This window comes from Centrocercus urophasianus, unplaced genomic scaffold (assembly GCF_019232065.1).
Source record: "Centrocercus urophasianus isolate 14NV4802_14NV808 unplaced genomic scaffold, USGS_Curo_1.0 seq_15, whole genome shotgun sequence".
NCBI lineage: Eukaryota > Metazoa > Chordata > Aves > Galliformes > Phasianidae > Centrocercus > Centrocercus urophasianus.
In genome coordinates this window covers 32,702,761-32,728,605 of record NW_024884697.1, presented here as the reverse complement: position 1 = coordinate 32,728,605, position 25,845 = coordinate 32,702,761, and the positions used below count along the sequence as shown (strand labels likewise).

The following is a 25,845-nucleotide window of genomic DNA, read 5'->3' as shown; positions in this document are numbered from 1 at the left end:
TATATGCAGCATCTCACGTTTTACTTGCTTGAGTTCTGAAATCTGCTTATGAAACCCATGGTTAAACTCTAAAAACAGTTCTTCCTTGGCCGAAGTACAGCTTATCTCATAACATGACATAAATAAGAAAGTTGTTGAAAAATGAGAATTATGCAGCAGATGATGTGGGCATGTTTTTTGGGTACAGTTGTTACCGCCTGGATGTGCCTCCTCCAGTCCTCCAAGCAGTTGTGAGATCGGCACAGGGAGAGTGCTTGTAGCCTCTACCACAATTGTAAACAGCATTCTTGTGTCGATAGCTTTCACAGCCCTCTTGAGGGACACGCAAATGTTCCAGTGATCATAAACCTCCTGATACACTGAATGCCTGGACTTGGCTCATGAGGAAATATCTTTAGACTTTCCTTGTTCCCTCTTATGTGTCCCCAGTTAATATCGTTCAAGGGATATTAAACTGAATATAGCAAATATCTAAAGATTACAAATGGTCGTTTTACTAGCGCAGCCCCAAGCACTTATACATTGGACAATGCACACATATATCATCTTTATAGGATTACATTACTGTGGGTTTGCTACAGTGTATAGATTCCTTAGTCTTAGATAGAGGTCCCCCTGTGCAGTAGGAGCAATGCAGAATGGTATAAAGAGGTCACGGCATGGTCCCTAACTTGAAGAATGAATCATTCAATTATGAGGAGAGGTGCCAGCTGGTTAAAAACAGGCAGGAAAGCGCAAAGAGTTGTTTATCTGCCTCACAGGCAGTAGGTAAAAGCAGTAAGCCTATAGAAGTAACTGCAAGCAATGGAACTGCTTATCTATTCACCTGATCGTTATCTTTACAGTCTTTAATTAGAAGAACTGTGTGTGGAGCTTTGGAAAGATAATATAATATGTTAGCCACTGTTACTTGTAGTTGGAGCTGTTGCATTCATGAGGATGAGCATAAAGAGAAACCAGGGTGAAGATTTCACTTTTCTGGTTCAGGATCTCAGTAACTGGAAGGCATTGCAGCAGGAACTGGGGGAATCAGCACAGCAGGCAACTTGTTCACTATTGTACATTTACAACTACAGAAAATACACGAACTAGGAATTGTAGGGGAAAATGAGCTCACCTGATAGCAGGGTGAGAAGGTTTGTTTTCCTGCAGTCACTAGGCAAAGAGATCTGCTGGCATAGCAGTCTTCTTGATATGACTGACTGACTACTAGGAATTGGTTACTCTGGCCTGTTTAATTCCTTAGGCAAAAGAAATGGGGAGAAAAAAAGTGAGTGGTGTAACTAATGCAGTTCCAAGACTGTATCCACATAGTTATGCTGTTTGCAAGATTGAAAGCACAGACCCCGGCTGTGCAATTCCTGTAGGAGCGGGCAGACATGGAGAGTTTTCCATGTGCTGGCCCCAGCCAGGGCTTTGGCATCCAGCAGAAAGGCTGCTCAGCCTGAAGGTTTGTCACAGACTGTAGCCCTCTCCCCACTGGTGATCAGGTTATTTTAGTACTAGGGGTGTAGCTAGCTGAGATTTATGCTTTTGAATGTATCCTATTTCCTCCTCGCTTTGTATAGGTGGCTTCTTACATGTATCTCACCTTTACCTAATTCCAAGTTGCTGTTCTCCTTTGCTTTTTTAGTGTGTTGGCTTACTGGGTTGAGTTTCTTCTCCAGGGAGTCCGTGCTGTAGAGGGTGAAGCTGGAATTACAAAGCACTCGAAGAAATCCCTCTAAGCAGTGATACCAGGAGACATTTTTGCATGTTTGCAAAAATCCTCCCTGCCAAAGACTGTTCCCTCCACAGATGGGGCATAAATTATGATTTGATTTGTAAATTCTTGTTGCCATACAAACAACTTTGCTAATGCAGACTAACAGATTTCTTCCTTTCCTGACAGCGTGATGGTGTCTGGCATTTCAGGGCTACCAAAGCTTTGTTGTCTCTTTACTATATTCTGTTCTTTACGATGGTATCTACTTCTGCATCTGTATTCATATTACTCTTCTGCCTCAAATAATGGTGCTGCTTTTGTTCCTTCTTCAGGTGGTTATATTTGTTTTCCTTTGTTCCTGCGAGTTCTGTACAGTGATTTCCCATTATTTGACAGTGTGATTTTACTCTTAGATGGGCATTGAAAGATGATTCTTTCCTGTCTTGGGGAATTCCAGAAAATGAAACTTCCCCATCCACCAGTGAGGCAATGACTCATTTATGCTCTATAATAATTGGACATATTTTGTGTTAATGGGGTTCAAAAGTTTATGAAGCAATCTTTTATGCCTCTTTGTTTGCTGTGAAAATCTATAGACAGGTTAAAAAATGTAACATAATTACATCCCTACAGTATCTAACAGCACATAAACCACAGGAATACCTGACAAGTTTTCAATGCTAAACCTAAATGCTAGTGGCCTCAAACAAAGTCTCAGCTATCTTTTGTACCTGCCAGTGCAAAATACTAGACTTTTGTGCCTGCTCCCTTGCAAGTAATTTGAATGCACACTCATCTGCCCTCCCTGGTGCCATTAACCAGAAAGATTTGCAGGCTTGTCCTTTTTTGTGAACTCGGGACAACCGCGTATACTCGCAGTGTAGTACAATTTGGGGAAAATTCTATTCCAGCAAAAGATTGCAGCTGATTTATTCATTTGCTTCTGACAAAGATTCAGTGAAAAAGGTCTAGTTGTGGATGTGCATCTCTCCTTTCTACCCTCTCTCCAATCTGACAAAAATAATGCAAATGTACAAAGTCTGACTAGGAGAAAGCTGTTTGTTCCATGAGCTGATAGATTTTTCACAAGGAGGGCACACATGCAAATAGGGCCCAAAAATCATCACCATCCATCAGTTACTGAGAAATTAGATTATGTTTCCTGCCCCTTTTTTGAACAGAAAAATGCATGTCTTACAATATCTGCTGTCACGTTCAGAGCTTGTGAATGAATAATAATACATGTGACATCTCAGTCGTGTTATTGATGATCTCAATTTTTGGTATTGATAGGAGCTAGTAACACTATTTGGAGACCCTAGCTTGAGTTTTAGCTCAGCTGTGCCTCTTCTGTGGCAAAAAAGAGATGATCCTGCTTCCTTTAGAAGCTCTTGTTCGCTTCTTTCATTTTTTCTTTCTCTTTCTAACTTCCATAAGGATATATATATACTGCATATGTTACAGTATTAGATTTTCCATTTAGATGTCTGCCTTTTTCTTAACTTGTGTGCTGTGTCTGTGCTAATATTCTTTCATTCTTCTATACATCAGGTAGCTGACAGCTTTATTTTCTTCAAGCTTGTATTAACATGCAGTATAGCCAAGCCTGTTAGCTCTCTCCTTGTAACAATATAATCCCAAAGCAATGGCAGTTCATTTTTTGTAGAAAAGACAATGATACGTCTCTTGAGATATTTCACCAGTATATGATCTTCATTGCTTGCTGCATTTATGTCAACGTATGTGGCCTTGCAAAAATGTTTTGCCTTTAAAATAAAACAAAAACCTCATTCAGCTTTCTTGTTACTATATCCACATTCGTGCACATGCTGTAAACTGATTGGTCCATGAAGGAAAAATAAGTAAATAGAAGGATGTGATAGTGCTTTAAAGTGTTTGAGTGCTTGATTAAAGCACAAGCAAGACAGAGCCTAATTTCTTGCGATTCCTTTCCTTTGGCTGAAGTAATAAAATCTACGCTACTGTTTCTTCTCTTGAATGCGCATTTCTTTACCAAGCTTATAGCTTGTCATTTTTAAAGCTACTATGTGACTATGTCACCCTGCTCCCAGGAGGGATGCACAAGTGTCTCACTTCTGTCTGTAATAGACAGCTTGGCCCACCAACAGCATCCTCTGATGCCTCCATGTTGACCATTTGGTGAACAGAGCCTCCCTGCTTAAACACGGGCAGCCGCAGTGCTGTACTTCAGTGTAAGTGTGCTTGGCCTATTGGGCAGCTGCTTTCTGATGTTCTCTCCAATCAGTTGTTAACTATGGAAAATGAAGAGTCCTGTGGCAGATCCCAAAAGAAAAGGAGAGCATCTCTACAGTCACAATATCCAAAAGGTTCTGGAAATACTTCTGAATAGGGAAGGTCCCTCTCTCACTGGAGTCTTTGACACATGAAGCTACTTAACGTGAGGAAAATGAAAGTTTCTACATTTACTTCAAAACTGAAAAGGGCTTTGTATACTTTGTATATCTAGCCTGTCATCAACAAACCATTATCTCTGATCTGAGCTTTACCTCATCCTTTTCAGCTCTGTTATTCAGAGCCATTATCTTTTAGGCTAGACATGGCTTTGAGCATTGAGTCCGAATTCAGAAATATCCATCCTCATCTAGCTCTTGTTATCTGCATTGTTAGTTCACAGTAATTAGATTAAAAAGAATTCTGTTGTTTTTAACACTGTATTTATCAGTAACTGCAACTTTGCTTGTTTCTGTTTAGATGAGAGTCCTTACACAAAGTCTGCAAACCAGACAAGGACACCTGATGGAGCACTGTCTGTGAGGAGACAGAGTATTCCAGGTAAGACTTGCTTTGCTTTTTATAACATGTGATTTGTGAACAGCAAGATAATACTAATCAAAATTAAACTCGTTATAAAAAGCAAATGAAGTGTATGTGCCAACAGGTAATTTGTAAGGAAGATTCCACTGGAACTGCAAGGAGTTTACAGTTAGATTCCCTGGGGCTTTAGTATGAGGAACGTCTCTGCATCTGCCTTTTGCAGCAGATTTCACATGTTGATCACAACAGCCCTTTCATCAAAGGCCCTGAGAAATCTGTTCTTTTATTTGTCTTCAATGGTATAGGGAGCTTGGCTCACACTTCCAATCCTGAATGCTGTCAGAAGTCACATCTGTGTGTGGTTTTCTGCCATACATACATCATCCTTGTGGATTCTGTCATCCAGTCACACAGAGCTGAACCCAGCTGATCAATGGAATATTCAAACCTCTGTGTCTTATAATTACTTCTAATGAATCTGCACAATATGCCCATGAACAGCAATATTATATATACTGTGCAGCAATGTAAGGGAGTTTTCACCTCAAGTAAAATTTAGGGATCAGCTAATGAGAACAAATGAACACTGACAAAGGTTGTGCACAGGCGGAATAACTGATGTTGCCATTCTCACCTCAAGAGCAGTAACCTCTGAATGGAAGGGAAGATGTATGGCAACAGAAATCAGAAACTAAGGTCATGTCGCCCACCTTCTAATGAATAATCATCATATTCTGTGCACTCTGTGGCCTTATTATTGAACAAAGTCACACATCCTTCTCAGAGGTTATAGATACAAGGGATGGCGCTCAGACTTCTATCATTGCCAGTCTCAGATCTCATCACAGTAACTGAATTGTTTATGAAGGGCCAAAGTACAGATTGTGTGGATGCCCTATGTGCAAATGTATATATGTGTACGTGAGTGAGAGAGTTAGAGAGTTTTGATGATGTACTATTGCTCAAAATTAATATTTTTGACTGCATAAAATATCCTTGTGATTTAAAGATTGCTATTTTCACAGTCGAATCATGAAAATCAAAATTGTTGTGAGAAAAATCTACGACAGTGTTCAGTGTGCATTCATTGTTATGAGGATTATATAAACACCAACCAGATTTCTGTATTCAAGTCAGTACTAACGAAGGTTCATTGTTGTTCAGTGAATTAAACTGTCTATATGGATACCTCTTCAGATAATTCTGTAGATCACGTCACTAATATTTAGCATACTAAATCTCTTCATTAAAGAAAATAACAATCTTGTTAATTTTTTCACCTTGAACATAATAGTTGACATTTATGGTATGGTTACTGTATTTATAGATAGTTTGTGCTGTGGTCTGAATATAAACTGAAGTTCATGGTTTTAGATAACAGAGAACTGAAGATTTTCAGTCATATTCTTTGAAGAAAAGGTTTGATAAAAGTTGAATGGGTTGAATTTACTTTAGGCCATTTGATAAGAGTAGGAATGTCTAATGCTCCATAGTCATTGTGACCATTTATTTTGGGTTCTTAAAAAACTAACTGTACATTCTGGAATTTTAGTGTATATGTGTATAAAAGAAGGCTCCAAGGAAACCTTATAGCGGCCTTATAGTACCTGAAGGGGGCCTGCAGGAAAGCCAGGAGGGGACTTTTTACAAGAGCAGGTAGCAACAGGATGAGGGGAAATTGTTTTAATTTGGAAGAGGGTAGATTTAGACTAGATATTAGGAAGAAATTCTTTACTGTGAGGATGGTGAGACACTGGAACAGGTTGCCCAGAGACGTTGTGGATGCTCTCTCCCTGAAAGCACTTGAGGCCAGGCTGGATTGGGCTGTGAGCAACCTGGTCTAGTGGGAGGTGTCCCTGCCTGTAGCAGGGAGTAAGAGCTAGGAGGATCTTAAAGGACTCTTCCAACCCAAACCATTCTGTGATTCTGTGTGTGCTGTGTGTGAGTCAGAGTTACGTCAGAGTGTCAGCACTGACAAGCATTTGGTGAGGTACACTGTTTGTCGTTTTGTGTGTTCTTCTGTGCGTTCACTTTTCAGTAGTGTGAAGACATTTGTCTTCACACCTTGTTGCAACTCCCTGCCTTAGGAGCCCAAAGTATAAATGGCATTGAGGTGATGGAATAGTAAATAATAATAATAATAATAATAATAATAATGTTTTCATGTCTTGACAAGTAGCTGTTCTAGTGCAAGGAATATTGTGAATTTAGGTGCATGAATACCTTTATAAAACTAAGCAGTATTTTGTGAAGTAACCAACATTCAGGAGTTTTAACTGAAGTTTGTGGAAACATCCCCTGAACTTTTATATCCTTTCTGGCACTTAGAAAATTTGGCCTTCTAAATAGCATCTACTCTTACTTGTCTGTGGGCAGTCTATCCACACTGTTGGTTCTCTTGCCACAGATGCAGACACATCTCAGCAAAGTGTTTTGGTAGCAAGAGGACTATCAGTTGTGTTCCCTAGTAACACTAGGTTGAGACAGAATGTATTGCAGCTGCTTTTGGTTTTGCTTGGGGTCAGGATCTGACTTCTGACAGTATGTAGGTCAGCTCTAAACAACTTTGGGAAGGGAAGGTGCAATACAGTGACTCTGGTAAATTCTTCTAAACTTGGATGGAGAGATGTCAGCAGGAGTTAATGTCAGTAATCAAGAGGGCGTATGCTGTATGGAAAGCATTCGGTGCTATTTCCTCCAGACATATGCTTGATACAATATTACATTCCCAAGGCACTTATTTTCAAGCTTGAGGCCTGGCAGTACCTTTGACAGCATAGCTGTCCAAGCCACTTGATGCTCTGTCATTCCTGAGACGTGGACTGTACATGTCCCATCTTATTCCCAAGGAATGTTCTGGCCATTACAGCCAGGAGAAATCTTCTTTTTATTATTTCTCCTTTTTTTAAAGAAAGGTAAATGATCCTATCCTTTGCTTTCCACAGGTTTAGTCTGTGAAAAGATGCATGTAAATACATATTTCTAGGATCCATGATCTAAATCTTCCAGTGTAACACAAGACTGTGACATCTCCCTGTGCCTGTTGAAGGTTCCTTCTTGTAACATGCATATTCACTTAAGGGGATTCCTTTCTTTGTTCCTCTCTTTGACCAGATATGAAAAAAAAAAAAGACCTTTCATCACTGTGGGGTGTGAAACTGCTGTATCAACTGTAAACCCCAGTATGTTGTTTTTATCCTTTCCCATTTAACTGTAATGAAAGCGCAGTGTTGATGAGCAAAGACCAAATGCACAAAGAAGTACTGTAATTCTGTAGAGGTTACATGAATCTCAGACTTGGTTTATTTTACAGGAAAAAAAAGGTTGAAATAATCATTTTATAATTAAAGTCAAATGAGCACAAACTGTAAAATCAGTGCACTGAGTTTAATTCCTTTCATCCCCAGAAGCAGGGAATGGATTAAGCTTCTCTCTGGAGCAGAACTGGCTTACTTAAGATGCATAATACATTATTCATGTGATGAGGGTACATGTCATATTTATCATGTCTTCACATGGCACAAAATCAACAAGCAGCAGATCTGTTCAAAGGGATTTACGGAATTGATGAAATTATAGTTAATTTAAATTATGGGCATTCATATAATTGCAGTTTGAGGCCTGGACTTAATGTTGAAGATGTGTAGGTGTTGTAATTATATATAAATGATTGTTCAAAACGTTTTAGTTTTGCCAGCAGGATTTCTTAATTGTAAAAGAAAGGCTTAAGTTAGCATCAACATGACAAGCAGTCTTGTGCAAAATAAGAAACAAATGTATTTTTTTCTCTGAACCTTGAAATTTAGACTTAACTGGTGTGCATAGGGTTGTCTGAAAGTTCCCATTTATTTCCGTGGAAACTACAATGATACAAAGAGCGTGATAACACTATTTGATAGAGCAAATTCTCAGGCACAAAACACTGTTTTTCAGTGTTCTCATCATCATTAATTTCAAAGCAGCCCTCATATAATGAACCCCTGTTGTTACTCTGCCCATATAGTAGACTACAGAGGCAGTGGGGCTGCATGCTGTAGCTCACCCAGGAAGCTATCATTGCCAAACTGGTGTTAGACACATAAATGCAATGAATGTGTCTCTAAGCTCATGGGTGAGACCCTTCCCTCAACATCACAGATGCAGTTGGAAGCATCTGCCATTTGAAGCTGAAGTATCTAGTGCTCTCATTGGCTGATCTCTAGGTTTAGATGGCTGAGGTTCCCATGGGTTTCTAGGCTACCACTGGTACGCCTGAGAGCAAATGTGTGCGTGGCACAGAGCAAGTTCGGGATCAATAGCACTTGAGTCAAAGATGTTTTTTCTGTGGTTGCCTACCCCTGTGAGAGCTTTATGGGGAGCAGCAAATACTCCAGCAGCAGTGACACAGTGTCAAAACCTGATGACGCTGTGAAGGAGACATTTTGAAACGTAAGCTAAAGATGAGCCTTAGCTGGGTGCTGAATGCAGGCAGGCCAGGAGAGAGCTGTTCCCACGCTTTCCAGACTGAAATCCAATGCCTTCTTATCTGTTGAAACAACATGGAGAAATCTGTCGACACTAATGCCGTGTAAATTGCTTGCTTAATTTATTTGTCTGTTTTCAATTCACTTGCTGAAACCTAGAGCAGAATCACACAGGCATGAAAATAATTATGTGTTAGAAAAAAGGACACTGCAGATTTGAGGCTGATTAAAATATTTTGTTTAACCTAAAGCAAGAGGGATTTTTGGTTTTAGCTCAATTCTGAAAGCACTTTTTATTGATTTTATTGATTCTATAGAATTTTTATTAGGGAAAAAAAAAAAAAGAGCTGAAGTGTTCTGACTTCTCTGTGTTTTATTTCTGGCTGAAATTATGAGAAGTTTCAGTTAAATTTTCCGAATAGTTTTGTTTGGGTCAGAAGAGTATTTTTAAGGGAAGAGCTTATTTTTGCCCCATCTATTTGACACAAAATAGAAAAAAAAAATTCTTACTTCTTGCATCGATTGATGCAGACCTCTGCACTATGGAAGAGTTCCAAAGGTGTGGAGAGTTCAGGGGCTCAGAACGGCCTCAGTGCACGTTGTGCTCTGGGATGGCCATTGGAACTCGCAGTGAATCCAGAGTTAGGGCCTAGCTGGGAGAGCACACCTGGAGCTCTCACTCTCTGCACAAAATTCCTGTTCAGTGAATCTGCACCAAATAACGAGAAGACACAGTGGGAGTATTTCTCAAGCAGAGGAAGTTTCTGTTTTTCTGAGACAGAAGAGCAGCACAGCTGCCTGCCTCCTGCACTGCTTACATCCCCAGCCAGTGCTCCTTCATGTCTCAGCCCTAACCACACTGCCTTTGATCCCACAAAGCCCTCATGCTCCAGCTCAGCCAGCCTTGAGATCCCCGGAGCTGCTGAACCCACCCGCAGCTCGCCCAGCATCCTCCTACCCACAGCGATGTCTGATCTGCTGAACAGGCAGATTGCTTTTATAGCAAGAGTTCATGCCAACCCTGCAGGAAAGTCCAACTGGGTGTTATAAAGTATTCCACTGACGTTTTTTCCACCATGGGAGGCTGTGTTCCTCTCTGAGATACGATGATTATTATTAATCATTTGCATGTTTTGTACGCAGTTGCACAGTTGTATTAACGGCTCGGTTGTTAAAGTAGGTCACTCTACTCTGAAGGAAAATTGTCAAGACTTTGAAGCCTGAAATTAAACTGACCAGATTTTTCAGTTCCTTTGTACATACATGAGTAGTGCACCCTCTTGCCAGTGTACCTGATTCTTTGAAGCATGCTATAGTACAGCTTTCCTATTTTGGGGCTGTGTTTGATCTTAAAAACAGAACTCACCATCCAGCTCAAGGGGAAACACAGAATGGATGCGCAGCCTGAGAGCATCCACAGCTCCAGCTCTGCTATCACCATTATTATCAGTCTTGCAGCCTCATTTTTGAGGATTTTGGTGACAGAATATTAATATAAAAATGAAATGTTAACAAATTTAATTTTAGTGAATTGTGAACTACTGAGCTGGAATGGAGCACATGCAAGCAAAAAAATTATAAAATGCCTTGCAAGGATGATATTTACAGAGTTGCTATCAACAAAAAAAAAAAGAGAATTATTGTATGATGTAGCATCCTCTGTAATGGCTTAGGACACAAAATAATCCTAGGAGAAATAATGACATAATAAATTATTGTAGTAATAACAGTAATCAACACCCTGAGAATTTTCAGCCGCTGTGATGGTCAGATATACAATATGTGTTGTAGACGAAAGGAGGAACACAGTTTTCTTCTGTCCGTTGGCTCTGAACACTTTCAGATCCCATCATCTGTTCATAAAAACACAGAAGACTGCCCATGTTCCTCCTCCCTGACCCCCAGCCTGCTGTGCAGCAGAATGTTCACGTCGTGTCTCAGGCTATACCAAATGTGGCTCTCTTGAGGGGTTTGTCTGCTGCCCTCAACCCATCAGCTCAGATGTAGGTCAGCTGGAAACCAAAGAATTTGACAGACCTCAGGACTTTCCTTGGTATGGTTTTAGTTCTGTGGTAACACGCAGAAATACCAGCTTAACCCTGAAAATAAGAATACCTTGCTATAAGAAAAAAACATTAATTGTGTTAAATTATATGTAATTCCAGGATCCAGTGTAGGTTAGGTAGAGCCAGAACATGTGATCCCTTGCTTGAGCTGCTAATACAAAACTGCACTATCTGAATATAATGTGTGTGTGTGATATGTTACAATTTAAGTGAGAAAAAGGTCTGTACAGTGTAATGTAATAGCAGACTAGACATTGTGTATTATTTTTCTTTTACAAGATAATCCTAGAAATAATACAGAAATATGAAAAGTAATACAGGGAGATAGGAGGAAATGAAAAAGAAATCCATGTGGATTAAATAAAAAATTCAAACCTGTGATGTGATATGAGGATAAAAGTGTCATTAATGCCATTGTTCAGGACAGAAGACGGCTCTCAGGTTTTTCTGGCTGTAGCCCAGCTGTTGCAGTCTGAGCCAGTTGCACAGTGATCATCAACACAGGTGACGGACAGATGATCTGTCTCCATTGGCGGAGGTTTTTCTGCATGCAGACCCATCTTCAGAGTTCTGTTTTCCCCTGTGATTAGGATGGCATAGACAAGACAATGTATGTTCCAGATCAGCTGTTCTCATGCCTACATTTACCCCGTCCCATTCCTTCTGTAGGAGCCCTCCAGGCTCCAGTGCCAGGGAAGCCACGTGGAAGTGTGATGAAAGTGATCCTGTCTTCCTTCCAATGCGGTTCTGCTGACTTCAGTCGGTCTCTTGGAGAGGTTTGCTTTGGGACTGCCACCTTCTCCAGCAACACTGTGTAACCCCCATCACCTTCCTCAGCCTCATCACAACCGGTCTTGCCTTTCACTTCAGATTTTGTAAGCACTCAGGTTTCACAGATGCAGCCTTATCTGCCTAATCCTTTGTTCCTTACCAGAATGTTAAGTAGTTTTCTGGCTAACTGGTTTTGTAGATAAAAAGCATATTTTGCCTGGGGAAATCACCACAAAATCATCCCCTTCCTTTTTTGTAGTTCTCATTGTAGAAAAAAAGAGCTCATTACAGAAGTAAAACCTGAAAATAAAGTGCATGTGCATCTATTTATCAGTAGATGCAGAGCTAGGAAGTTGAAGTATGCATCTACAGAAGCACTTTTTCCTCCATTTGCATTTGTTTCGTAGACACATTTACTGTGTGCTTTTTAGAATCGGCACAGAAAACTCAGGTTTGTCACTGAAGGTATTTTTAACATTTAGAAATCCATTAACTATGACCTTTGTAGTCACAAATATTATGGTTAGTACTGTGGGTCATTTCCTAGGAGAAGCAAGTGCTTTGACCTGTGAAATGCAGATCACAGACTAGTAAGCTTTTCTGCACTTGAGGTGTTTATTATATCTGCAAAGTCATTTGCTGATTTTCATGTTTGATGAGAGACTGCAGTTGCTGTATCATTTATAGTCTTGCCTGTTTGCAGAGTGTTTGTTTAACCTGCTGGAGGTTTATCAAATGGGCTGTGCAGCATCTGCAGAGCTACATCTTTTTTGCTTCTCCTCTCTACTGGAAATTTCTGAATTTGTTTTTACATTTAATATTGAAAAAGAGGAGTCTTCTTCCTTGCCCCTCCTTCCTTCCACCAAAATAACTTTGTTGGAATGGGTTTCATACATGTGGATCGTGTAAATGTTTCATACATGGATAAACTCAAAAGAAATCTCTGTCACAGAAAATGAAAAAAGCCCACTGAGTTCTTACCTAAACAAGATTTCTGTTGATTTATTTATAAAATTTGTTTACTGAGAAACAGTTACATTACCACACTAATGCTTTTCAATACTGAAAGGGATTAGAAGAGAGATCTAATTTCATTCATCTCATGATAAACGAGAAAGAAAGTGCATTAGTAGCAATAATTAGAAAAATGCACTTTTGAAAGTATCCAGCTGATACGAGACCACTATGATAATGTCTGAGAAGATAAATATCTTCAAAATATTTTCAGTTTTATAAATTTATACTATGGGTGCAGTCAGTAACAGTTTTGTAGCTGATGGTACCGGACACCTTCATTTATGCATATTTGGGTTTAGTTGTGTGTAATTTTACCAAACTTAAGGCTTTCAAAATATAATTTACTCCATTATTCCTGCAACAGTTTTTTCTCAGCTTTTTTTTTTTAGCTATTTGTAGTATGATAAAGATAAAACCCAATATAGTGTCTGTAAGAACACTGTAAATAACTCTCACCACTCTTGGGCTCTGTGCATATACTCTACTTACTGCAACAGGGCGTAGAGATGGCAACTTTGAGAGAGTAGTTCTATATTCAGCAAATGTGTCTCTGCACCATCCTTTGCATGTGCTCTACTAGCCATTTGTTAGTTGAATCATAGAGTCATTAAGGTTGGAAAAAAACAGTGTGTTCATCTAGTCCAACCCTCAGCCCAACACCACCAGGCTCACAAAACCATATCCCTCAGTGCCACATCTCTATGTTGCTTGAACACCTCCAGGATCGTTGACTCCATCACCATTCTGGGCAGCCTGTGCCAATGCCTCACCACTCATTCTGAGAAAATTTGTTTTCTAATATCCAACCTGAACCTCTCCCGCTGTAACTTGAGACCATTACCTGTTTCTGACTGAAAATATGTTGGGGAGCTTCAGGGCATCTCCCGGGGTTGGGAGTGCCATCTCCTGGTTGTTTTCCTGCATGACTTCAGCTTGCTTTCTGAATCCACACAGGAAAAGCATCCTTGTGATGCCTGACTTCGTTCGCTTTACTCAGAAGGTTGGTGATGTCTGTTGAAAAATTTATTCTCACTTAAAGGCTTCAGTTGGAAGAGAGAGCAGGCTGTAGAAGCCTTGTGAGGAGACAGAAACCAGGAAAAGCCAAACAGGTAGAAAGCCATGTGCTCCTTAAAAGTCATGGTAAGAGGGGATGAAGACAGTGAGATCTCTGCTCGTGTGCTTGTGTAACTGATCACAGTCAGTGGCTGAACACAAAGCTCATCAATCCCAATAATTTTTGTTGTCCACCAAAAAGTTGTGAAACTTTTCTTTGGCAGTCTCTTGTGAAACAGCCATTTGCAGATGCCAGTTTCTTTGTTTTAGGTAACTGAGTACCTAAAGCTTGATATTGACTTCTTGAAGACCACTGTATCTGTACATGATAGCAAGGTTGGGGTTTTAGAGAGGAGCAGGAATGGAGGGGGATTGTCTTAAGAAAAATAATATGATATGAGGAGAAAAGTCTGCAAAGATGTTCAGCTTCCTCAATATATTCAAAATTTAGGAAACGTGTTAGAAATTTTTCATGCATTATCATTTTCACTTAAGTAGAAGTGTATTAAGATGTTGTCCTATAAGTTATTACCAATCCAGCCAATACTGCATAAAGGTGGGTTCAACAGAAAAACTGATATCTGCATTGTTTGCTTGAGATGATCCTCCCGAATCATCACCAGACAGGGGGAGTAAGCAGCAAACAGCAGATTCAAAAGGAATCAAACAAATTAATCAGCAAATGGTGTGCAAATAATTACTGCTAACACCTTGGAGCAGTGTAGTCTCCATTATCACAGTGCCAGGTGTTGGGGAACTGACAGGACTGTACAGAACAGCCTTTTCTTGCTTTCCAATACAGAAAAGACTAGATGGTGTTTTCTGACCCAGCAGAGAGAAGTTGAGAATATTTTTTTATCATTTGCAGTTGTGAGATTATTTTATTTGTACATTACAGACAACCTGTCTCTTTAATGACATTCCTAGTTTATATTCTGATTCCTAGTTTGTTTTCCTCTTCACAGAATTTAATGTGTGCTTTTCATCTGTTTGTTTTTTTTTCCCCTGAATTTCCCATTCAGTTTCTGCAGTGATTATAAATTCAGGGAATGGAGATAGCGAAGGGATAATATATCACCTACTAAGATAACAGCTCTGTGACAACAAAATATACTATCCCAGATCCAGATAATAACTTGCTTTTTCTTTTTGACTGTATCAGTAGGTCAAAGCTCTCCTTGGAAAAAAAAATTTAATGTTTTCTCTTATTGCCTGTTTTTGTTGCAAAATTCTATGTCCAAAATATGAAGTAGTTTAATGTGTTTCATGTTGATGGAGAAGCAACTGCTAATTTTCTTTTTTTTGTTTAATAACATTTTCATGCTTTTTATTAAAAAAAAAAAAAAAAGCTTATATCCAAAGAAGAGAATGTATTTTGATACTTATGCATCTCCCTGATCACAAAGATATGCTTTTATGCCTCTTGGCACAGAATATAGGAGTTGGACTTCCTGTTTTTGTGAGCCCATAAGTTAACTACAGCATCGTTACAAATTAGGTTTTGTTTTGTATTTTAAAGTGCAGTGGTAAGGACAAAGCACTTATCCTTTCAGTTTATATCTTATCTTTATCTTTAGCTGTGAATTTAGGTAGAGTCAGTTGGCCAGAAGAGACCTTGGTGGCCATCTATACAAAATATGTAACTTCCCTGAATTTACTTCTGTTTCATCTTGTGTTTGAATTACACTTTGGAGGAACATCCATTCTACTAAAGTTGCTTGCAATCCATCTTATCCATTTGTGATCATTTAACCTCGCTGCTTTTCTTTTTAGGTTGAATACATGTAGTTTCTGCTTCCTCTCATTTGTGGTAGAGTCATCTTTCATCAAAATTCTGTTCATCCTTTTTAAGTACTTCATTATGAAATCACCTTTTAATCTTTCCCTTGTTAAAGCAAATAGATCGTGCTTCTCCAATCTTCTGCTCCCAGGCATGCTTCTTTAACTATTCAAAAAAGTCTTTTCTGATTCTTCTGCCCTCTCTTTGGTTATTAATATTCTCATCCTTTCAGAAGAATGAGATAAAGCATCTGAGTGATGATCACTAAATACAAAGGCGTACTAAGGAATCTGTGTAAAACTGCTTTGTTTATATGGTCATAGTTTGTATTATTCTGCCCACTGAGGATTTTGATCACGGGTCAGGATTGCAGTCAGGATTATTTGTGTGCATTAATTTCATAATTTATTTACTGGCATGTTTCTATTCATATTTTATATTAATAGAGTGCTAGATTATTAACTTCCTAGGTGAAATACTAGCTAGTGGGATGCAGGTGTTTATTTATTATCCTTGTCCTAATTCCAGATTCCATTCTCACTTTATATCTGCACGTTCTTGGGAATCTGCTGATGTTGTGTGAAGAAACACATGCAGGCTCTTCAGAAAAGTCACACTTACTAACAAGCTGAAGGGAGTACAAAAGGAGAACAGAAAAAAAAATAAAAGATGTATTTTAATAGGAGAAAATAAGAATGAAGCCAAAACAGAAAGTGCTTTAATGCTTCTATCCATAGAAAACATTGGTGGAAGGACAGTGAATATCAATCCAGGCAGGAACAAGTGCCGATTTTCAGCGCTGATTAATTTTATCAGTGAAGCAAACCGGGCCAGCTTAATAGTTAACTGTGAGAAAGGATTCTGTCAAGACTTTCTTCCCTTCTTAGAATGACATTGTGACCCCAAATACTTGTCAGATAAATGATACAGAAAATGAGCGTCGACCTCAGTGGTAGTAAAAACCCAATGCTATAGATAAGAGCAGGACATGTGCTGCAGCTGAATTTTAGGTATCACTGTAAGCCAGGGGTGATCATATTTGATTGTGTGCTGTGAATATTGATGCCAAGAACATTGCTTCAGTAAACAAGAATGAAAAATAAAAATTGATCAGAGGTCGAATAGGAAAATTTTGTCATGAAACCAAGACTGTAGCAATGTAGACCAAACCTATCAAAAATAGCTGATGCTGCAGTGCAATTGAAATAATATTTTTAAAATAGCGTACATGGAGTATATTCACATGGGAGTGAACACATTTGCTTTTCCAAAAAGTTTTCAGAATGGATTGTGATATGTTATTAGTTTTGGAATTGAAAATTTGAAAATGTAGCAAGTGTATTTGAAAGTCATTACAAACTTGTAGCTACAAAACCAGATGCCCAGTAATGTGTTTCTGTAACTTTATGTTAAGGTAGGAACCTCTAATGAGTCCATTAAAATCCAGGAGTTTTATTCCTTAACCGCTAACTAAAGGTAATGGAGCAGCAGAGAACAGACAGTGGATGGAAATGCAGTAAAAATCACAGAGCTCAACTTATTTAACCTCACGCCACTGAAAATAATAGGCAAACTGTTTAAGTAAGCCAGCTGGGATAATAACTGAACATGCCTGTAATGTAGAGTAAGATGCACTTTCCCTGATCTGTGCTAAGGGTGCCTGGAGACCGAATATTTTTGACAAGCTGAGTAGATTTTATTGTACCTGTTTTCCATATGGAGAAAGTTGAAGTTGAGTCTAGAACATTTTACGTGCTGATCCAGTGCACATTTCAATGTATTTGCAGCACTGTAAAAATAACTTTGACCAATAATTGGGACCTGCTTCTTCTTATGTATAAGTTATCATCTATTGTGGTTCTCCACTGGGGAAGAACACCAGGATTGTACAGAACTGTAATAGTCTGAAGATCACCTGCTCTAGACTTGGCTAAAACAAGGAGGGAAAGAACATCCAGGGCAGACATTCTTCTTGCAGGTGTTCTGCGGATGTATAAGTTAGGACTTTCCTGGAAGCTGTTGCAGCCAGGTGAAACCAGGCTGGTTGGAGGTGTGAATTTTGCAATGTTTCTAAATGAGCAAGGCTTCAGGCGTGGTGACATCACATGCTCTCTCTTTTTTAACTTGATAAATTAGTCTGAATTTTATTGGTTTCTTTTTTCCCATTATGATTTCATGTCTGGTAGGAGGGTCTGATGTTTTACCCGCACTCACATAAACACACTGGGGGAAATTTTTTAATGTAAATCTGCCCTTAGCAGAAAAGGCTTTTTGGGGATGGGACCTACAAGGCATTTATGCAGAACAAACTTAGAAGAAAAATTTATACAATAGTTGAATGTATTTTATAAATGCAAAAAAATATATATATATATATATATTTTTTTTTTTTAAAAAAAAAGAGGACAAATATGCTTACTGGATAGTTCTGTTCAGGAACATTTACTTTCAGTCACAAAAATTGTGGAGGAGGTGACCTTCAGAATAATTACAGGAATTACAATAGAACCTTTCTAGAAACATTTGCCTTTAGTGATTCTTCAGGCTTCTCCAGTTTAGAGAATATTAGACACCACCAGTTGGACTCTCCTTCTCTCTTACAAAGGGTATGAGTGTAATTATGGGAAATCCAAAATTATACCCATAAATGATTGCTGATCTTACTGTCCCTTGTAATGAACTGATTATTGCATGCTTACGAGTAAAAACAGATTCTAGCATGGCAAACATTTTTGTTGGCACAAATCTAAGCCCCATAAGGTGCATTAAAATTGGCATGATGCACTCTAATTAACTGTGTTAAGTTAAATAATGTTGTCAAAATCGCAGAAACATGAAATGTGGCTGCATGCTTGGCATATGGTATCCTTCATCTGTGTGTCCAAACTTTAGCATAGGATGTTGATTAGGGATAAAACAAACTCTTAAATCTGAATAGCTGATGCAAGTTAAGGACTGGAGCAGCATCCCCAAGGACTTTTATATCTGCACAATTTGAGTCTGTAACTAAGCCTATGGTCAGTTTATTTGGCAGTAACTAATGAATTAAAAGAAAATGAATTAAATCATTTGTTATTGTCCAGGTGTTAATCTGACACATAAAAAACTATTCCCCCTCCTTTTTTTTTTTTTTTCCCTATACTTAAAATACAAATCATGGTGCTTTTTTTGCATTAAAGAAGCTAGAAATGGATGTTAGAGAATCCAACTGTTTTGGGTTAATGCATTTGATGTTATATTTGGATCATGCAAGCAATGTATGATTTATGCAGCCATGATTGCTTTAGTCATGTGACTGAACCTCCCACAATTTTTCGAAGCAATTGAGCAGTACAATAATACAAAGAAAAAGATTTTGAGTACCAGTCTTCTCAAGTGAGATAATGGCAATTGTGGCTGCTCGGTGCCTGATCACAGTCTAATGCATGCAATATTAATGTGTGCTCATACGGTGCCCATTCACTTTCTGTGATAATTGTGGTATACACTGGCAATTTAAAGAAAGGAGGAATTCACTTAGGTATATTCTTGCAGCTGTGCATTTTACTGTTTTGCTGCAGTGATTTCCCCAGCAACCTTGACTATGTAATAAGTTAGTTCATGCAAATGAATGCATCTGTCTTCATTCCTCTTTGCCATGAGTTCATTATGCATACATTAAACCTGGAGGAATAAGTTACAGAGATGGATTAGAGAGTTACAGAGAATAGACTGGCAACCAAGAAATGCCTGAATTATTCCTGGTTTGTTTGTTTGTTTTCCTATTGGCAAAAGTCTTTAACAGAAATAGTATATCCTTGTGGATTTGAATGCTTATTGGCAGCTAAAGTTATCAGTATTCCTGTGATTCAGCAAATTTTAATATAAGCCAGTAGCTTATTTTATAGTTCTTTAACTCTGGTTCTTGGGCTTTGACAGTATGTTTTCTTCATACTGAATGTCGAGTAAGTTAATGGTCCTTTTGTCACAGGCACTTCTTTCTGTACAACACCAAATGAAAAGTTTCAGTGCATCCTATTTGTCAGCATTTGCTGCATACTAAATTCACCCCTTAGCCATTCTTATAACTTTAGTTTTATATCAGAATGAAGTATAGAGAAAAGATGAATCATTATCAAATCTTTTTTTAAAATACTCATAGCTGTGTATTTTTTCAGCCTATCTTTGAGCTATTGCTTTCCAAACATCAGTATTTCTGAGCTGTGCTTTTAACAAAGGTAGAGAGTAAGCAGACCGTCAACATGTCATTGGCCACTGAGCACAAAGGACAGCAGGTAAAATCTGTAGGAAATGTCCACTAGGGTTGTCTAATCTTCCACACAGAGACTTTGATAAGCATTTTGTCATGCTGTATCTCCCTCCACACTGCAGAATGGAAAGGTTGAGTGCACATGTCATTCAGCTTTGGGTATCCTACAAACAGGCACGTGGTCCCTAAAAACTTGGAGTATCTGCTTATTAGTCCCAGTACTAGGAAATGTTGCACTGGCCCATTCCTCCAAATGGTATCTTTGCTACAGGAAATTGCAGTCTCAATATACACTTGAAAATTCAGCATCTGTCATTGAGTGCTTACACAACCATTTATCCAAAAAGGAATGATACAGCTACTACATTCTTTTCTGATCCTTCTGCTTCCATTTTACCATGATATAAGTGAGCTCAGTTCCATGTCAAAAAGAAAAAAAAAAGGAAAACTGATATGACTTATTAACTATGATGTTAAATTATGTATCAGCTGTAGGCCATTACAGGCAACTCAGATTACCTTTAGTAAAAATAAATGGTGACTCAAATGGAAAAATGGGATGTAATGACACTATTGCTAAAACTTACCTAGTAGCCAGAGGTCAGGAGGATTTAAAACATTGAAAGAAGCTGGAAAACATGTCTGAACTGTCAAAAACCTAAGCAATTTGGGCAGCTCTTAATCTAAAAAGGGAAGAAGATTAAAGAGTGATTTGATCCGAGTTTATGGTTATGTATCTTCAGGGATATTCTGAATGTAATGGCGGGAGTATAACGAGATCTTGGGATTGGAGACTTACCTACTTAAATCCAAATAGAAATTACCAGTGTGCATAGCAGTTTTCCATCTTTCAAAGTTGTGTTGGATACCTTTTTGAAAGATACGCTGTAGCTGTGGGTATGCAGTCTGTCCTTTCTTCATCAATTGCATCCAGCAGTGATGCACACATGTGTTCAGGGAAGCACTTCAAAACATGGGCCGATTTTCAAAAAGAGACAGGTGTTTTATCTGCTTTGGGAGACAGATTTTAGGTAACTGTGGATTTTAGATCCAGCTCAAAAGTACTTCCTACTTGTTTCAGAAATAGTGTGGTCAGCAGCACTAGGGAGGTGATTGTCCCCCTGTATTCAGCTCTGGTGAGGCCACACTTCGAGTACTGTGTTCAGTTTTGGGCCCCTCACTACAAGAAAAGTAGTGAGGCCCTAGAGGACATCCAGAGAAGGGGAATGGAACTGTGAGGGGTCTGAATCAGCTGAGGGAAGCCGCTGGAGAAGCTGAGGGATTGCTTAGTGTTGAGATAGTTCAGCGGAGACTGTATTGTTCTGTTTTAACTGCCTGAAAGGAGGTTGTGGCAGAGTGGACATCGGCCTCTTCTTTCAGATAACAGCAATAGGACAAGAGGTAACGGCTTGTTGAACCAGAGGAGGTTCGGGTTGGATTTTAGGGAAAAGTTTCTTCTCAGAAAGAGTGGAACAGGCATACCAAGGGAGATGGTGTAGTCACCATATAGATGTGGCACTGAGTGACGTGATTAGTGGGCATGGTGGAGGTGGGATGATGGTCAGACTTAGAGATCTTTTCCAATCTTAACGATTCTGTGATTCTACTCATTACCTTCCCAAGCAAAAAAACTGACATTGTGTGGAAGCAGATTTTATCTTCGGAAAGCTCTGAAATGTGCATTGAAGAGGTTGTTAAAGGTTGAGACCATTAAGTCATTCATCACTGTGCTTTTTGTGCTGAAGCCTCCTTTGTCCTTGCTTCAGAAAACTCTGCCTTGACAGTGTGGTGGGCCTCAAGGTGGAACAGATCCTTACCAAAGATAAGGAAGTAGATCACTGCAAGGGCTCAAGCAATGCAGGTGGATATCGACATATACATACATACTCTCCCAAGGAATGCTGTCAACAAAAGTGTTAGAAATTCACAGCAAACTCAGAAGATAAATGTGCTGTAACTAGAATACACTGTTGTATTCTAGCTGTATACACTGCTGTTACAGCTGTATACACCGCTGTAACTAGAATTCACTGCTGAGTGAATTTGCAGCTCACACTGTCTTTATTCCCACCATGGTACAAAGTGGTGCTCTAGGCTCCTCTTTCTTGTAGGTAAGAACAACAAAAAGTTGCATATTGTGATTCCATTAAATCTGCATCTTCTTAGAGAAATACTTGAAAGCATTCCTATTTCCTGGAGACAGATGTTCTATTGTTTTATAAATTTATCAATCGTTTTTTCTCTAATTGGATTTTTCTGCCAAGATTTTCTCAGGGATTATAAATTGTAATTCTGTCATTTTTATACTTAAGATTTAAGCATATCTTACATTCTAAGTCCACTTTAATTAAAATACATTGATTGTTCTTGTATATACTTATAAGAATTCAAGCTTGTAATTTGATTCTTTACTTATAATAGAGGATTGTAAAACTTTGATGTTGTATGTTTCCAATTTCTTTCTAAGCAGATGTTCTGGACTGCATTACATTCCACCTTTATAGACATCTGCACCAATGCAGAAAACAAGGAGCACATGAGCAAAGAATGACAAAAAGATATCTTAAAAAGATGATCTCCTTCAAATGGCAGTTTTAAACATTTTTAATCCGGTAGCTCCAGCTACTAGAAGAATCAGATGACATCATTTCTTTTGAGATAACTCCGGTTAATGGTTTTGTATTCACAGTGTATTGATATGAAAACTAGTTATGTGTGGTCCCATCCCAAGCCTGGCTATTTTTGCATTTTCTGACAAATGTTTTCTACCACTCCTATAGAAAGGAAATAATGGTTTAACTCTCGTCACTCTCAAAAATGAACTGAAATACAGCTCTTCAACAGTTGATTGTAGGTTTTTTTCAGCCACTGTCACCGAAAACAATTATTTTTGTAGGAAGAATCTTATTCTTATGGTCCTGCTGAACATTTTACTCCTGAAATGTAATCACTGAAGTTACTGTGTGAGTGGTTCGATGACTGTGGCGTATACTGGATAGCAGTACAGTTCTGCTAACCAACCAATATGGCTTGTCTCACTGAAGAGATGTCTCAATGAAGAGGCTTTCAAATTTTTCAAGTTTAGGATGTTTATGCTAATTTTGAGTTTTTTAGTGTATAAACAGGTTTTCAAATTTAGTGCTTATGTTTGATGCTAAATTGAAGAACATCCCTGTTGTCTACCCATGTTTTGATTTGGAGAGATCTTGCTGCTGAGGTATCTGCTTTTTTATGCCTAAGAATATGAAAAACATCCCCAGAACCAAATAATCCAAGAATAAAGCTCTTTTTAGCTGGGAGACAAACCAGCCCAGATATAGACTATGCTGCCCTGCCATGTCCTGTAGGCTTAGCATTTTCACTGAGTTGTATCATCATATCCCATATACTGCAGCCTGTGGTGGATCATAAAATATCATCATTTGTTTTTCTGCATCACGCTTAGGCCAGGCAGTAGTCAGACTACTTCTGGTTTATGAATGCTGATGGAAGACATATGTTTTTAAGGTAGTATTTCTACAGTGGCAAAGTTGTCCTGTAGGCTTGTACACCTCCAAAATAGCTATCAATATAGACCAAATCTATTTTAGGCAAATTTGGTAAGTGTGTGAGCATTACCCATTTCCCTTGTTCTCACTGGAAGCTGTACAACATTTGGGCACTGCCTGTCCATAGGCTTCAGGAGATGGCACAGAGTAGGTTGAGGTCAGCTTTGTGTTTTCGGATTCTCTTCATTGCGTTTTTGGTCTGCTTGCTTTTTTTTTTGCTTTTTTTTCCTTTTTTTAATGAAAATTGAGATGTTTTAGCAGCCAGTATTGACAGCCAGTCAGGAAAAGGGCAACAAGGAGCAGAGTGTTCATCACCTGCCGACATGCTTCTTGTCATACTGAGAGAAATACACCTACCCACAGGACGTGAAACACTGAGCAGACGTGATGTCCCCAGGATAACAAACTGCTGTCAGTTTCGTAAGAATTGACTTTATCTTATGTGGTTTCCTATTAAGCTATGAGATGCCTGCTGGAATGTAAAGCAAAATGTTTCCTCTGCAGAATTTCTGCTGACATACAGGGAAAATCCACACAAGGACAGCACTGACTGTATTTTCAACAGACTTACCAATTACTTACTTATTGATTAGGTAAGTCTTTTGGTAGGAAATGGTCAATAAAAGCAAGCCTTACTTTCACGTTTAGGTTAGGTTTTGTTTGTGCTCTGTCCTGGCTGCACAGAGCAAACTCATTGAATAGGTGGAGGATGCAGGAGCTTGACCTGATTGCATTGATTTTAGACATTTTCTTGGATCTAAAAATGAAAACTTCACAGAAGGGAACAGCAACAACAACAAAAAGACAGCATCTGGAATAAAGGGAAAAGGTTTTCTATTTTACTTTAATATGTAAATTAAGATATAAAACTTCAGGAATATATAAAATAGGTGATAAAATTTTGATTAAGTGTTCTCTTGGCTTTCAAATGTTGTTCTGGGAGAAATTATTTTCTGAATCCTAGTATTAAATCTTTTTTTTTGTGAAAGTGAATGTGTTCCATATTCAGAAATCTCATGAGTCAACTTATTTTCCACGCTTTTTATTCATTAAAACATGAGATTTACATACATCAAAATGCAGGAAATTACAAAATGTCTGATCGTATTTAAAATTCTTGGAGTTTCATTGTGAAAAGTACTCTCCTTGAAGAAAAAACAACTTGACATGATGTTTCTTGGATTTTCCTTACGTGCAAGCTATTCTGTTTACTCATCTTCTTACAGGGAGATTTACTCATTCCTGTATTTGAACACTTGCTTATCTTTGAAGCATTCCTGTCCCACACTGAGGATCCCTGTAGTCTCCCGGGTTGCAGCTCGTAGTCTTCTTGCACCAGCTGTCGTAACAGGGCACACACAATCACACCACTGCAGCAGCGGACTAAGAGAAGCATTCAGATGAGGAACAAAGAGAAAAAAAATCAAGAGCGTAATGTTTTCTTCAGAGTTCAGCTGCAGTGTACGCTCCACCTTATAGGACTGGAGATACACGCTAAGCTCTCTGGAGTGGAAACTCATTTCCACGTTACGTCTGCATGCGTGCACAAGTGTGCGTGCACGTTTGCACTCCCCATAATGAGCCCATCTCCAGGACGCGGTGGGATTCCCCAGCCCCATGCCACAGGTAGGTGGACAGCCTCAAAACTGTGGGAACAGGCGTGTGCCCAGGGTCACCCATAGGGACAGTGGCATTCCTGGGGCAGCCCCAGGGTCTCATCCCGTGCTCAGAGCCTGCTGGGAGCTGTGCCGCACCGAGTGCTACTGCTGTTGGTAGTGGTAGGAGGGGAGGAAGCTTGCAAGTGTGTTTCTCAGACTGAAGTGTAAAATGGTATTGATTTGGGCTTTTTTTTATAGACTTGGAACTGTTTTCTCTCAGTGCAGTTTCATTTTAGAATAATTCACGTGGTTGGTATCACAGAGATGTGTTGCAAGAATGATGTTCCTACATCTGATACTTCACGAACTGGTTGTGGAGGAGGAAGATACTGTTGCCTAAGCCCATGTCTTCTATTTAGTTTGCCATTAAACAAAAGTCTTGTAAATTAAACTCCTGTTTTCCTTATAAATTATAAGAAATCTGGAAATAGCTTCTTCGCCTTTCCTTCTGATGCTGACTATGCTAATGTCTTGAGTGCTGTGGGAGTGCATGTGGGAAAGAGCGGACCCCAGAGCCTTCTGACTAATTAGGAGCTTTCTGGTTGGCAAGTAATGAATTATGAGTGAGCTGATACATGAATTGTGGTTTTAACACACAAAAAGTAACGTAGCTTTTTGTTACCTAGAGAATAGAGACTGACCTTGTGTTGTTTAAAGAATAGCACATAAGGATGCCATTACTTGTTAGAAAGGAGGTTATAGAGATAAAGTCCTTGTCTTGTTCTGTTATTGGGCATTT

The 25,845-nt window shown here is 38.9% G+C and overlaps 1 protein-coding gene across 1 annotated transcript in view; it reads left to right on the top strand.

Annotated features, from left to right (window-relative positions):
• The first annotated feature begins 659 nt into the window (after window positions 1-659).
• The window catches only part of GRIP1 (glutamate receptor interacting protein 1), a 105,420-nt gene continuing 80,234 nt past the window's right edge, over window positions 660-25,845 (top strand). The window contains exons 1-2 of the mRNA XM_042815873.1: window positions 660-768; window positions 4,439-4,519. Of these exons, the coding sequence (XP_042671807.1) occupies window positions 660-768; window positions 4,439-4,519 (190 nt within the window). The remainder of the gene's footprint in view (window positions 769-4,438; window positions 4,520-25,845) is intronic.